The following is a 12,163-nucleotide window of genomic DNA, read 5'->3' as shown; positions in this document are numbered from 1 at the left end:
TGTGTAAATAACTCATACTCTAACTATCCAGCGTCTGTGGCGGAGCAGTTAAGGGCTGGGAGTGTTCTTCTCTGAGTCCATAACTAAAGGACATCTGTTTGCTACAGTCCATGATGATGTGCTTCACTGCCTTGGCCACCAGAGAACATCAACGCCAAGCTGTGAGTATTCACTGATGAGAGACATGCACATCTGCATGCCAAAACGCATACAATACAATCATTCAATACAGTTAAATGGAAAATACAATATCGAACACTCTAAATATTAACCATGTCTGTAAATGTCATTGCAGGAGATGCAGTGCAGCACCAAACTCTGGGGAGCCTTACCCGAAGTCTGACATTCCTGCATATTTCTTATGTACTTTTTTGTTATGGGGGCGGGCCCCTACCCTTTTGAAAAGTTACTGTAAATTGGGAATATAGTATACAGGTATATACTGTGTATATGGTAGTTCCAATGCAGTCATGCATTTCTTGCAGCAAGGTCAGTGTATGAATCCTCAATGTATCAACATTTAAAAAAAATGCTTAAAAATGAATGAAATGCCTACAAAAAGTGGAAGGTACAGTAAACCCCTACAATGTCCAAACAATATCCTCCCCCGAACAAGCGCAACAGAGCAGGGGGACTAGTTGCCAAATATGGGTATGCTTCTGCCAGGGTTCTGTCAGAAACAGCTTTGGCAATGGGCCTTACTCTCTCTTCTGTGACTCCACTGAAATTAGAGAAATAACTATCACTCAAAACCTAAAAGTATACTTTATTTGGAGCAGAGGAAAGTGATTCAGTGCATTTTGAAACAACCGCGAAACAAGGTGAACAACACAACATTGAACAAAGTGAATAATATGGAATAAATAAATAATACTTAAAAAATAAATATAAATCCAATACCTGAAGTAGATTGAGAAGTACTGGATGTAAGTGACAGAATGAAAATAATTTCCCCCATAGATAAAACATAGATAATAAATAAAAGTTACAATCTGTGCAACATTTAAATAACAGTTAACATGCTTCATCACATCTGAAGATATGGGGGGGGGGGGGGTCTTTGGGTGATGACAGACAACGTCTAGCTAAAATACAGAGGATCAGAGCAGACACGATCTAAAGTCATCGCTCTAGTCTATGTTTAACATGACACTGTAAAAACCTGCACAAAGCCTAATGTAACAGCTCATACGAATGCACGTTCATGCAAATAGTAGCATGATTGACCATCCTCTGCAATATGTGTATAAGAATGACAGTCTCACTCACTGAAAATCTAACATGAATGTTTTGTGACACACAGAAGGGAGGTAAAATTGTGCATACGTATATAATGTAAACAAAGTTTGGAATTACACGTGAATTCAACAAACAGTGAACAAACAAGGAAATCGGAAAATTAGATTTTTCCCCCTCTCACAGTTGCATAAATCCCAAGTGACCAGTCGCTGAATATCAAATATCTCTCTTCGTACTGGCCAGAGGTGTTGTCATGGGAGATTGTGAACAGCAGGACAGAGTCAAGTTAGGTTGGGGCGTGCGGTGGTGGTAGGGTAGCTTTCTGGTAGCTTTGGGCTGAAGAAGAGGGGTGGACGAGGTCTAGGCCCACAAACTACAATGTCTGGACTAATGTTCGAACCACCCATAATTATTTGGGACCAGCTTTCAAAGTTGGAACTAGTGTATTTAGTGGACCTAAGGGGAGGTTATTGTTTTTGGTTTCTAGGCTACAGCAGTACAGCTACAGTTCCTGATGAGAGTCATCAGTGTGCAGTTGTTCGGGGCTGGGCTGAGACTGCTCCCCCTCGTCCTCTGCGTCCTCCTCCCCCTGCTGTGACACCAGCTGCTGGTAACGAGCCTGGCGCTGGTAGTCCGGGTCGATGTTGATCCAGTTATTGGCCACCCATTTAGTCCCGCGGGTGACCACACAGCCGCCGTGCAGAGAGTACTCATCCTGCTCCCCCACCCAGCCTGTGGGTAACAGAGAGCAGTTAGTATGTGTATTCAAAAGCAGCTCTGATAACAGCATAACTGATAACTGCCATGTGGACTAGTAGGAGTATTCTCTTTCAATGTGTTTCTACAACAGTGTGCATAACATCAAAACTACACATGCTTCAGTTTTTAAATAAGGACCTGAACAGCAGTGATAGAATGAAATGGGGTAAACTGCTGTGTACAATAAGTTGTGTGTCCTGTCTGAGGGGCAGTAATTAAGCTGTAGTAGTGTGTATATGGAAGGGTCATGCTATGTCTGTACAGTCTGTACCTTGTCCGTCAGAGAGGTAATTGTACCATAACACAGCTGTCCCTTTAGTAGGGTTCACCCTCAGGTTGCTCTTATCACAGTTCTTCCTCGTGTCCATAAGATCCACATCGTTCTGAATCAGAGACTGAAAACACAAACATACGCACCAGGGCTTGACATTAACTTTTTTTGCCATTTGCCAAAAGCTCAAGTACTTGTCCCAAAATAATACATGGTCTAACACAATTTTTACATCTCTGATTGATGCAAGGAACCACTTCACAAAATAAAATGCATTACTATCCATTTTACCATAGAGAATCAGACAAAAAAAAAACAAAAAAAAAAAACAACTCTGCCTATTGGCTTCTTTGCATATTCAAGCCTGTCTCAAAATACAACACTGCCGCTTTAAGGTTCTCTTGGAGGATGGTTGGCCACCCTTGGTAGCCTATAAAATATTGGTTAACACTATACTTGTCACCCAATGTCATAACACGCCATGACACATTCATAACCATGTCAAAATATGTCATAACAGCTGACATAACTTGTCATAATATGGTCATAACACTGTCATGAGCCATATATTTTTTGTTACATATATTGCGTTATTTTATGGCTGGTTATTTATTTATTTATTTATTTCACCTTTATTTAACCAGGTAGGCAAGTTGAGAACAAGTTCTCATTTACAACTGCGACCTGGCCAAGATAAAGCAAAGCAGTTCGACACATAACACAGAGTTACACATGGAGTAAAACAAACATACAGTCAATAATACAGTAGAAAAAGAAGTCTATATACAATGTGAGCAAATGAGGTGAGATAAGGGAGGTAAAGGTAATAAATAGGCCATGGTGGCGAAGTAAATACAATATAGCAAGTAAAACACTGGAATGGTAGATTTGACAGTAGATGAGTGTGCAAAGTAGAAATACTGGGGTGCAAAGGAGCAAAATAAATAAATAAATACAGTAGTGGAAGAGGTAGTTGTTTGGGCTATTTATAGATGGGCTATGTACAGGTGCAGTGATCTGTGAGCTGCTCTGACAGCTGGTGCTTAAAGCTAGTGAGGGAGATAAGTGTTTCCAGTTTCAGAGATTTTTGTAGTTCGTTCCAGTCATTGGCAGCAGAGAACTGGAAGAACTGTTATAACACCTACATAAGAGTGTCAAAACCCACATTTATTTAAAAAATGATTCATTACAACAACAAAGGATTTATGAAACAAACATTCAAAACAAAAGGAAAATCTTTGGCTGGGAAATAACTAATTTGAATAAATGTGGGTTGACACTCTTGTGTAGGCGTCATAAGCAGCCATAAAATAATGCAATATGTCACAACAGGTGTAAATATACGGGTCATGACAGTTATGTCCATGTTATAACATGTCAGTTATGACATGGTTATGACCCTGGGTGTCAAGTAAAAAGTTTGACCAAATATTGCAACAATACATTTACCAAATACTTTGTCTTTATAAAATAATTCCCTCCAGAGTTCTAAATTAAGGGCGTCCCATCATCCCTGTGACAATAAAAAAATATGTCTACGATTCAAAACTGACTCTGGGACGACAGATCCCAAATTCATACAACCACTGAACATAAAAAATATTTTAAAAGCAATGAGGCTGATGGATCAGACCATTTAGCTTAAAATGTTGATAACGTTTTATTTCTTCATATTACATCCCCAACAATGCGCACATGGCTGTAGGCTATGCGTGAATGTTCCAAAATGCAATTAGCGTGAAAACACTGTCCTCAAAAGCGCATCAAATGTGCAAGCGGTTTAATTTGACAGAGATTTAAATATCCGTTAGAAATTAAAAAAGGGGAGACCTAAAGATCCATCAACTAGCATGGGTTACTAATATGACTAGGATTATGCCTTTGGCTGCTGGACAATACAATAAAGTTGGTTTGAAAACCAATAGAACATGACAAAAATGCTAGGATATTAAGTGTTTATAAAATAATTCCTTCAGCATTTCTATGATCGTATTTTGGCTAGCCTACTTTGAAACAAGTTAAGACATGCTTCATAAAATTACATAAAATGTCCAGGTTTTAAACAACTAAGTTTATGGTTAAATAGTTTGAAAATGTTCCTCAGCTCAGATTCAAGAAGGTGATGTGCGGTGCACAACAGGCACTGTCCTTCACTCTCCGGTCTTTTTACTATTTGATCTGAACAAACAGAGCCTCGAGCCATTAAACGTTAATAATCCTGCATTAGACTATATTTGTCACACATGACTGGTGTTTAGCCTATATTTATATTTCTGTAATTAAAAGTATCATTAAAGCATCGGGTTGGACATGAGGCTGTAGCCAATATGTATGTCACTGACACTTTGACATGTAGGGTTTTTTATTTATGTACATAAAAAATAGATTTGAATATTATCCCAATGATGCCCTCTCTGATCCAATTCTGATTAAAGTAATTGGGGCGGCAGGTAGCATAGTGGTTAGAGTGTTGGGCCAGTAACCCGAAAGGTTGCTAGATCAAATCCCCGAGCTGACAAGGTAAAAATCTGTCGTTCTGCCCCTGAACAAGGCACTTAACCCACTGTTCCTAGGCCGTCATTGTAAATAAGAATGTGTTCTTAACTGACTTGCCTGGTTAAATAAAATACAAATATATTTGAGAAAATTGTTTGATATTGTGATTTTTTCATTAGATTTTTTAACTTGTTCAGGACAAGAGGACAAGCCTTAATGTCAAGCCCTGCACACATAATCACTCATTAATACCATTGACAAAAAGAGATACACATACAGCTGTACCTGTAAACACAATATAGCAAGTAAAACACTGGAATGGTAGATTTGACAGTAGATGAGTGTGCAAAGTAGAAATACTGGGGTGCACAGGCACGCAAACACGTAATATAGAAATTATATAAACATACAAGAACGCACACACAGACACACAGAGTAAATAACGCACCACTTCCTCATATGTCCTGTTGTCTGCCACAGGGAACGCGGTCTCCCCACCCCCCTCAACAGAGTTTAGGTAGAAGAGAACTGTGATGTACCTGGGTGTGCAACACACACATTTAATACACACACAGACCAACAACACGATAGATATGTAAGCCTTAGTCACAAACTAACTGATATATTTACATGCGCTAAGTTACAAAGCCATACACCACAAACACATCCACCTAACGTTCACAGACTTTACAGTACATTATCACACAATAACTCCACCTAACCATCTTAATCCAAAGGGACATCTAACCAGAATTAAGAATATACAGTTTTATTAAAACAAAGCCAAGAACAAGGCGTTGGCTGACTCAACACAGCTCTTTCTCACCTGCAGGAGGTCTCGAAGGGTGTGGAGGTGTTGGCAGCGAGGCGTGTGTGTGTGCAGGCTGTCTCAGGGTAGACGGGGCCGCTGTCGTGGTGGGCGTGGTAGTGACCACCCTGCTCATAACGCACCACCTGGAGTGGCTCACTCAGATCCACCAACGCAGAGGGCAGCCGGGTCAGACGGGTTACCCTAGGGAGGAGAGAGAGGTTAGAAAAGAGAGGGCAAGGGACAAAAATCCTTAACATCAGATTCTGATACCCTTGGACATGGTGTTTATTCTAACCGTTTTTAATCATGTGTTCAAACATATACTGAACAAAACTATAAACGCAACATGTAAAGTGTTGGTCCCATTTTTCCCAAGCTGAGACAAAAGGTCCCAGAAATGTGCCATACGCACAAAAAGCTTATTTCTCTCAAAAGCTTTGCACAAATTTGTTTACATCCCTGTTAGTGAGCATTTCTCCTTTGCCAACATAATCCCTCCACCTGGCAGGGTGGCATATCAAGAAGCTGATTAAACAGAATTATCATTACATAGGTGTACCTTGTGCTGGGAACAATAAAAGGCCACTCTTAAACGTGCAGTTTTGTCACACAACACAATGCCACATGTCTCAATTTTGAGGGAGCGCGCAATTGGCATGCTGACTGCAGGAATGTCCACTAGAGATGTGGCAAGAGAATTTGATGTTCCTTTCTCTACCATAAGCAGCCTCCAAAGTTGTTTTAGGGAATTTGGCAGTACATCCAACAGGCCTCACAACAGCAGACCACGTGTAACCACACCAGCCCAGGACCTCCACATCTGGCATCTTCACCTGCGGGATCTTCTGAGACCAACCACCCAGACAGCTGATGAAACCTAGGAGTATTTCTGTCTGCAATAAAGCCCTTCTGTGAGGAAAAACTTATTCTGATTGACTAGGCCTGGCTCATCAGTGGGTGGACCTGGCCCCAAGTGGGTGGGCCTAGGGGCTGCACCCCTGCCCAGTCATGTGTAATCCATATATTAGGGCCTAATGAATGCATTTTAATTGGCTGATTTCCTTATATTAATTGTAACGCAGTAGAATCATTGAAATTGTTGCATTTATATTTTTATTCAGTATACCTGGCTTTAAAAAAAAATAAAAAAAAATCCTCTATCCCAGTGTTATCTATACACATGCGATGCGAACAATATCAGTAAAATCCCACTACTCTTTTCATACAAAACTATACGTCATTAAAACATTTGGAATAGTAACGTAACAGAGGGAATAGAAGAGAGAGGAGAGGCCAGTGCAGAGGCGAGACTACGAGGCCAAGACAACATTTGACAGTGATGCTCTCCTCACCTCTTCTTGAGGTCTCGGAGTACCTGGTGTGCCCCCTTTCCCTGGTACAGCCAGGTGTGTCTGCTGTTCCTGACCAGCTGGCTGCTCTTCACCCCGCGCTGCTGCAAGAACCGCTGGAACGCATCACTGCCCAGACTCCTGAACTCCTCCAGGCTCAGCAGGCCTAATGCAGACACACAGATAGATTGACAGGGGTCACATACACACAGGGGTCAGATAGATATCACAAAGATACACAGACAGGGGTCACTTAGCTACAGGTACAGTTGAAGTCGGAAGTTTACACACACTTAGGTTGGAGTCATTAAAACTCGTTTTTCAACCACTCCACAAATTTCTTGTGAACAAAACTATAGTTTTGGCAAGTCGGTTAGGACATCTACTTTGTGCATGACACAAGTAATTTTTCCAACAATTGTTTACAGACAGATTATTTCACTTATAATTCCGAATTCCAGTGGGTCAGAAGCTTACATACACTAAGTTGACTGTAAATAGCTTGAAAAATTCCGGAAAATTATGTCATGGCTTTAGAAGCTTCTGAGGCTAATTGACATAATTTTAGTCAATTGGAGGTGTACCTGTGGATGTATTTCAAGGCCTACCTTCAAACTCTGTGCCTCTTTGCTTGACATCAAGGGAAAATCAAAAGAAATCAGTCAAGACCTCAGAAAAAAATGGTAGACCTCCACAAATCTGGTTCATCCTTGGGAGCAATTTCCAAACGCCTGAAGGTACCACGTTCATCTGTACAAACAATAGTACGCAAGTATAAACACCATGGGTCCACGCAGCTGTCATACCGCTCAGGAAGGAGATGCGTTCTGTCTCCTAGAGATGAACATACTTTGGTGCGAAAAGTGCAAATCAATCCCAGAACAACAGCAAAGGACCTTGTGAAGATGCTGGAGGAAACAGGTACAAAAGTATCTATATCCACAGTAAAACGAGTCCAATATCGACATAACCTGAAAGGCCGCTCAGCAAGGAAGCAGCCACTGCTCCAAAACTGCCATAAAAAAGCCAGACTGCGTTTTGTAACTGCACATGGGGACAAGGATCGTACTTTTTGGAGAAATATCCTCTGGTCTGATGAAACAAAAATAGAACTGTTTGGCCATAATGACCATCATTATGTTTGGAGGAAAAAGGGGGAGGCTTGCAAGTCGAAGAACACCATCCGAAACGAGAAGCACGGGGGTGGCAGCATCATGTTGTGGGGGTGCTTTGCTGCAGGAGGGACTGGTGCACTTCACAAAATAGAGGCAGGAAAATTATGTGGATATATTGAAGCAACATCTCAAGACATCAGTCAGGAAGTTAAAGCTTGGTCACAAATGGGTCTTCCAAATGGACAATGACCCCAAGCATACTTCCAAAGTTGTGGCAAAATGGCTTAAGGACAACAAAGTCTAGGTATTGGAGTGGCCATCACAAAGCCCTGACCTCAATGCTATAGAGGATTTTTGGGCAGAACTGAAAAAGTGTGTGTGAGCAAGGAGGCCTACAAACCTGACTCAGTTACACTAGCTCTGTCAGGAGGAATGGGCCAAAATTCACCCAACTTATTGTGGGAAGCTTGTGGAAGGCTACCCAAAACATTTGACTCAAGTTAAACAATTTAAAGGCAATGCTACCAAATACTAATTGAGTGTATGTAAACTTCTGACCCTCTGGGAATGTGATGAAAGAAATAAAAGCTGAAATAAATCATCCTCTCTAGTATTATGCTGACATTTCACATTCTTAAAATAAAGTGGTGATCCTAACTGACCTAAGACAGAGAATTGTTTGCTGAATTAAATGTCAGGAATCGTGAAAAACTGAGTTTAAATGTATTTGGCTAAAGGTATATGTAAACTTCCGACTTCAACTGTATATCTATATGAGAAGCTTTACAAGAAGAAGCTCGTGGAGATGTTGCTGTGGATGATCATTGTCCCTGTGCAAAGAATATTATTATTATTTTCATGCTTGTTCCCTGGAACTGGTTTTCAATTTGACTTGGTGTCACAGACGGATTATAGTGGTTGTATTCTGTTGGTGTTATGGATTAGTTAGCTCTGATTGCTGAGGCCTTGCTGAGAATGACAGTCTCTTACCGTTACCGTCAGGGTCAGCCTTCAGTCCAGCATAGATCTCTCTCAGATTCTCTGGTGTCAACCAGATCCCATCCCTCACTCGTGAATGGGTCAATATCTGTATAAGGCCCAGGAAACACATACATAAAATGTACAAAAATGTACAAAAAAATTAAAGTAAAAAAATAAAAATAAAAAAAAAGCACACATTACACAGAGATATAGAAGATAATACAATACATCTTTATTGATCCATTATAAAGGAACAAAATAAATTGATACTTTGCTGCCACAGTACCCAGCCCCACCACCCAGTGGCCTTGTGGTTAGAGTGTTTGCCCTGAGACTGTAAAAATTGGGACCCGATGAGTCTCTGCTTGGCACTCAGCATTAAGGAGATAGAATGTGGGTGAGGCCCTGCGATAGACTAGTGTCCTGTCCAGGGGGTGTACTTGTACATCAAGCTGCCTCATGCTAGAGAAACAGGAGATAGGAACCTGCTCCTATGATCTAGTCCAGCTCGCACAAACCAAGACTTGTGCAAGGTTACTTACTTCACTTCACTCCCCTCACAGACACACACATGCCTGCTTGCCTACCCACCCACCCACCTCCTGGAGTTGTAGCTGTCCGTCCTGATTGAGGTCCAGCAGGCTGAAAATCTCATCAGGGCTGAGGTTTAGCTGCTCCGTCAGCTCCTCCTGTCCTTCAGGCACCATCACCTGGCTCTCCATCAGGCCCTTCAGCTGGGCCAGCTGCACCACCACACGACACTCCTCCTCAGACAGGAACCCTGGGATCTCTGGAGAGACAGATACACACAGCACACACATGCGTAGGTGTTCACACACACGCAAATGCACGCACAAACACATTAGGCTTCAACGTAAACAAAGAACCTTTGAGTGCAATGACAGCAGACACTAACTCGTGCAGAGGGCTGAGCAGAGCAGAAGTTTAGTAGCGAGCTCTCACCAAACAGTAGGGGCTTCAGGCTCAGGGTCTGCATCTCATGCACCTTGTCTGGCACCAGTGACAACTTCTGGACATGGCCCACCTGAGAGACAACACTGACTATAACTTCATGCCTTCAAGATTACATGGAACACACCGTTCATATGGAAGTAAAATAGCACAACTGACACTAGCCCAGCGCTGAAGCTTATTATACACCTACTTTCTGCAAGGTTGAGCTCTGGGCTAAACAGACACAGAATTACACGGGCATCCTTATCTCACCCGTATGCCCTCTAGGCGTGGAAGGTACATGTCCCGCTGAAAGCCAGAATATGACGGTTGCTGATGAGACTCGGGGGGCTTGTGATGATTGCTTCCCCTGCTAGCCTCATCCCTGTTTGGGGTGGCCAGTACGTCTCCTGGGCCGTTGTTGTAGTGCACGTATAGGAGTAGCACAATGACATTGATGATGTATACATGGAAAAAGACCATCACCACCATGAAGTAGGAACGGGAGCATATGCTGCTCTTCTGCAAAGGGACCCGCTCTCGTGGCATAGGGGGTAGGGTTGGTAATGGCAGGGTTTCATGTTCATCACCGTCGTCGCAATCCTGTGGTTCAATCATCTTTGACCTGATATGATTACGGACCATAAACTTATCACTGGTTTGTTGTTCTGATTACATTTGTGGCTCTAACGAGAAAGACATGTCATTAAATTGACGTTGTAAATAATTGAGTCAGTTCTCTTCTGGTAGACTAAGTCATAAAAGTTACCGCATCAGTGCACAATCCGTACTGTCCCGACTCAATCAACATATCTTGCCAGTCATAATACCCATTCTCTGCTATGGTACCTGTCAACTAGCTAGTTTATGTTATTATTTTCTCCCAAATATAAGCGACGAAACATGTGAAGTTTGGTGGTTCCTTAGGTTGAAATCACAGCAACGTTAGTTCAGCACTGCACAGAGCACTTAATCCAGCGTCTTGTTTACGTTGCGGTTTCAGCAGTCCGTGTGGCGTACTTCTAAAAATAGAGGAAACATAGCCATTTCAAAAGGTGTGCGATATATCCAAGGTCCTTGGTGCAGTAATAATCTAGTAATATTGAAAAACAAACAAATATGCGGCCGACCCCGACCTCTCATTTCTGCCACAAATTCCTCTGCGGCGTTTGTTTTCCGGCTGATAATGCGCCACCATTGCCGTGACAACTACTGCAGTAGCTCATTTTGTAGCTACTTCAAACTATCATGCTGACAGCGAGCAGGGAGCAAAAGGACAGTAGCGCCCCCTGATTGCTCGACCCAACACTGCATGCTGATTCCCTTGCCAAAGTAAGTGATTGACATGGCATTTCCACTAACACTTTGGCCCTTTCTTGCAACCAAATGGTTAAATGCACTTTTCAGGTCAGTTCAGATCAGAGTGCAGAGCCGCGCGTGTTGCACATTTGTTGATATTAGCTAGTTAGCAAGTTATTAGCCCAGTTATAGATAAGTATAGGTCAGCAATGGGGAGTTACTGCTTCCTAAAAAAGCACAAAACGTGTAGACTACATTTCAAACGCCAGGTAAAAAGCTTACGTCTTAATTAAAGGGGCAATGTTGTATTTTGAGACACGCTTGAATATGCAAATAAGCCAATAGGCCGAGGGGTAGCATACATTGTCTAATTCTCTGTATGGTAATAATAATTAATTGTATTTTGTAAAGTGGTTCTTGCATCATACAACACAATATAATTTACAGTCACCTATTTGGCCCATGGTGTTACAAACCAAGTTAAAAAAATCATAAATTAATGTCAAGCCTTTCATAATATAAAAACGTTTTTAAAAGTCTCATGCAGTGTAGTCCTGCATTGAACACCACATATAGGCTGCTGTAGGCTATATCATAAAATTTAAAAGATATTTTTCATGTCGTTCAACATACCTCTTTTTCATGTCGTTGAAAATATGTATTTTTCAGATCGTTGTTTCAACAACTTGAAAACAATGTAATTTCAACGTACTTGCATGCACATGGACACAGTATAAAAAATTGGTCTATGAACAATTTATTAACAATAATACATCACTCCAGTATTTAGGACGGTTTTAAGGGCCTGTGACTGATAAGGGCCCTAAAAAATTATTAGAACGTTAGGTAAAAAAAAAAGCAATATTAAATTATTTACCTGTCATCATTA

The 12,163-nt window shown here is 41.5% G+C and overlaps 1 protein-coding gene across 2 annotated transcripts; it reads right to left on the bottom strand.

Moving 5' to 3' along the window:
• Positions 1 to 746: 746 nt before the first annotated feature.
• Positions 747 to 11,334, bottom strand: LOC106583563 (transmembrane prolyl 4-hydroxylase). Of its 2 annotated transcripts, XM_014167898.2 has the most exons (10): positions 11,112 to 11,334; positions 10,249 to 10,997; positions 9,985 to 10,066; positions 9,621 to 9,811; positions 9,031 to 9,127; positions 6,929 to 7,091; positions 5,592 to 5,777; positions 5,214 to 5,304; positions 2,270 to 2,393; positions 747 to 1,971 (listed from the first exon to the last, which is right to left on the bottom strand). In XM_014167898.2, exons 2-10 carry the CDS (start codon positions 10,618 to 10,620, stop codon positions 1,742 to 1,744), a joined length of 1,536 nt encoding a protein of 511 aa, XP_014023373.1. In that variant the 5' UTR covers positions 10,621 to 10,997; positions 11,112 to 11,334; the 3' UTR covers positions 747 to 1,741. The 2 variants fall into 2 exon arrangements, with proteins under 2 accessions (XP_014023373.1, XP_014023372.1); XM_014167897.2 differs by having other exon boundaries at positions 10,249 to 11,334.
• Positions 11,335 to 12,163: the final 829 nt, after the last annotated feature.

The sequence above is a fragment of the Salmo salar genome, chromosome ssa22, assembly GCF_905237065.1.
Source record: "Salmo salar chromosome ssa22, Ssal_v3.1, whole genome shotgun sequence".
In the NCBI taxonomy this organism is placed as follows: Eukaryota; Metazoa; Chordata; class Actinopteri; order Salmoniformes; family Salmonidae; genus Salmo; species Salmo salar.
This window is presented reverse-complemented; position numbering and strand designations above follow the sequence as displayed.

Bases quoted from the DNA above. Each gene is read 5' to 3' on its own strand.
- LOC106583563 (XM_014167897.2), bottom strand. From the start codon at position 10,620: ATGGTCCGTAATCATATCAGGTCAAAGATGATTGAACCACAGGATTGC. The intron at 7,092-9,030 runs GTAAGAGACTGT...TGTCTGCATTAG, and splicing joins GGCTGACCCTGACGGTAACG to GCCTGCTGAGCCTGGAGGAG. The intron at 2,394-5,213 runs GTGCGTTATTTA...TTGTGTTTTCAG, and splicing joins ACAGGACATATGAGGAAGTG to TCTCTGATTCAGAACGATGT.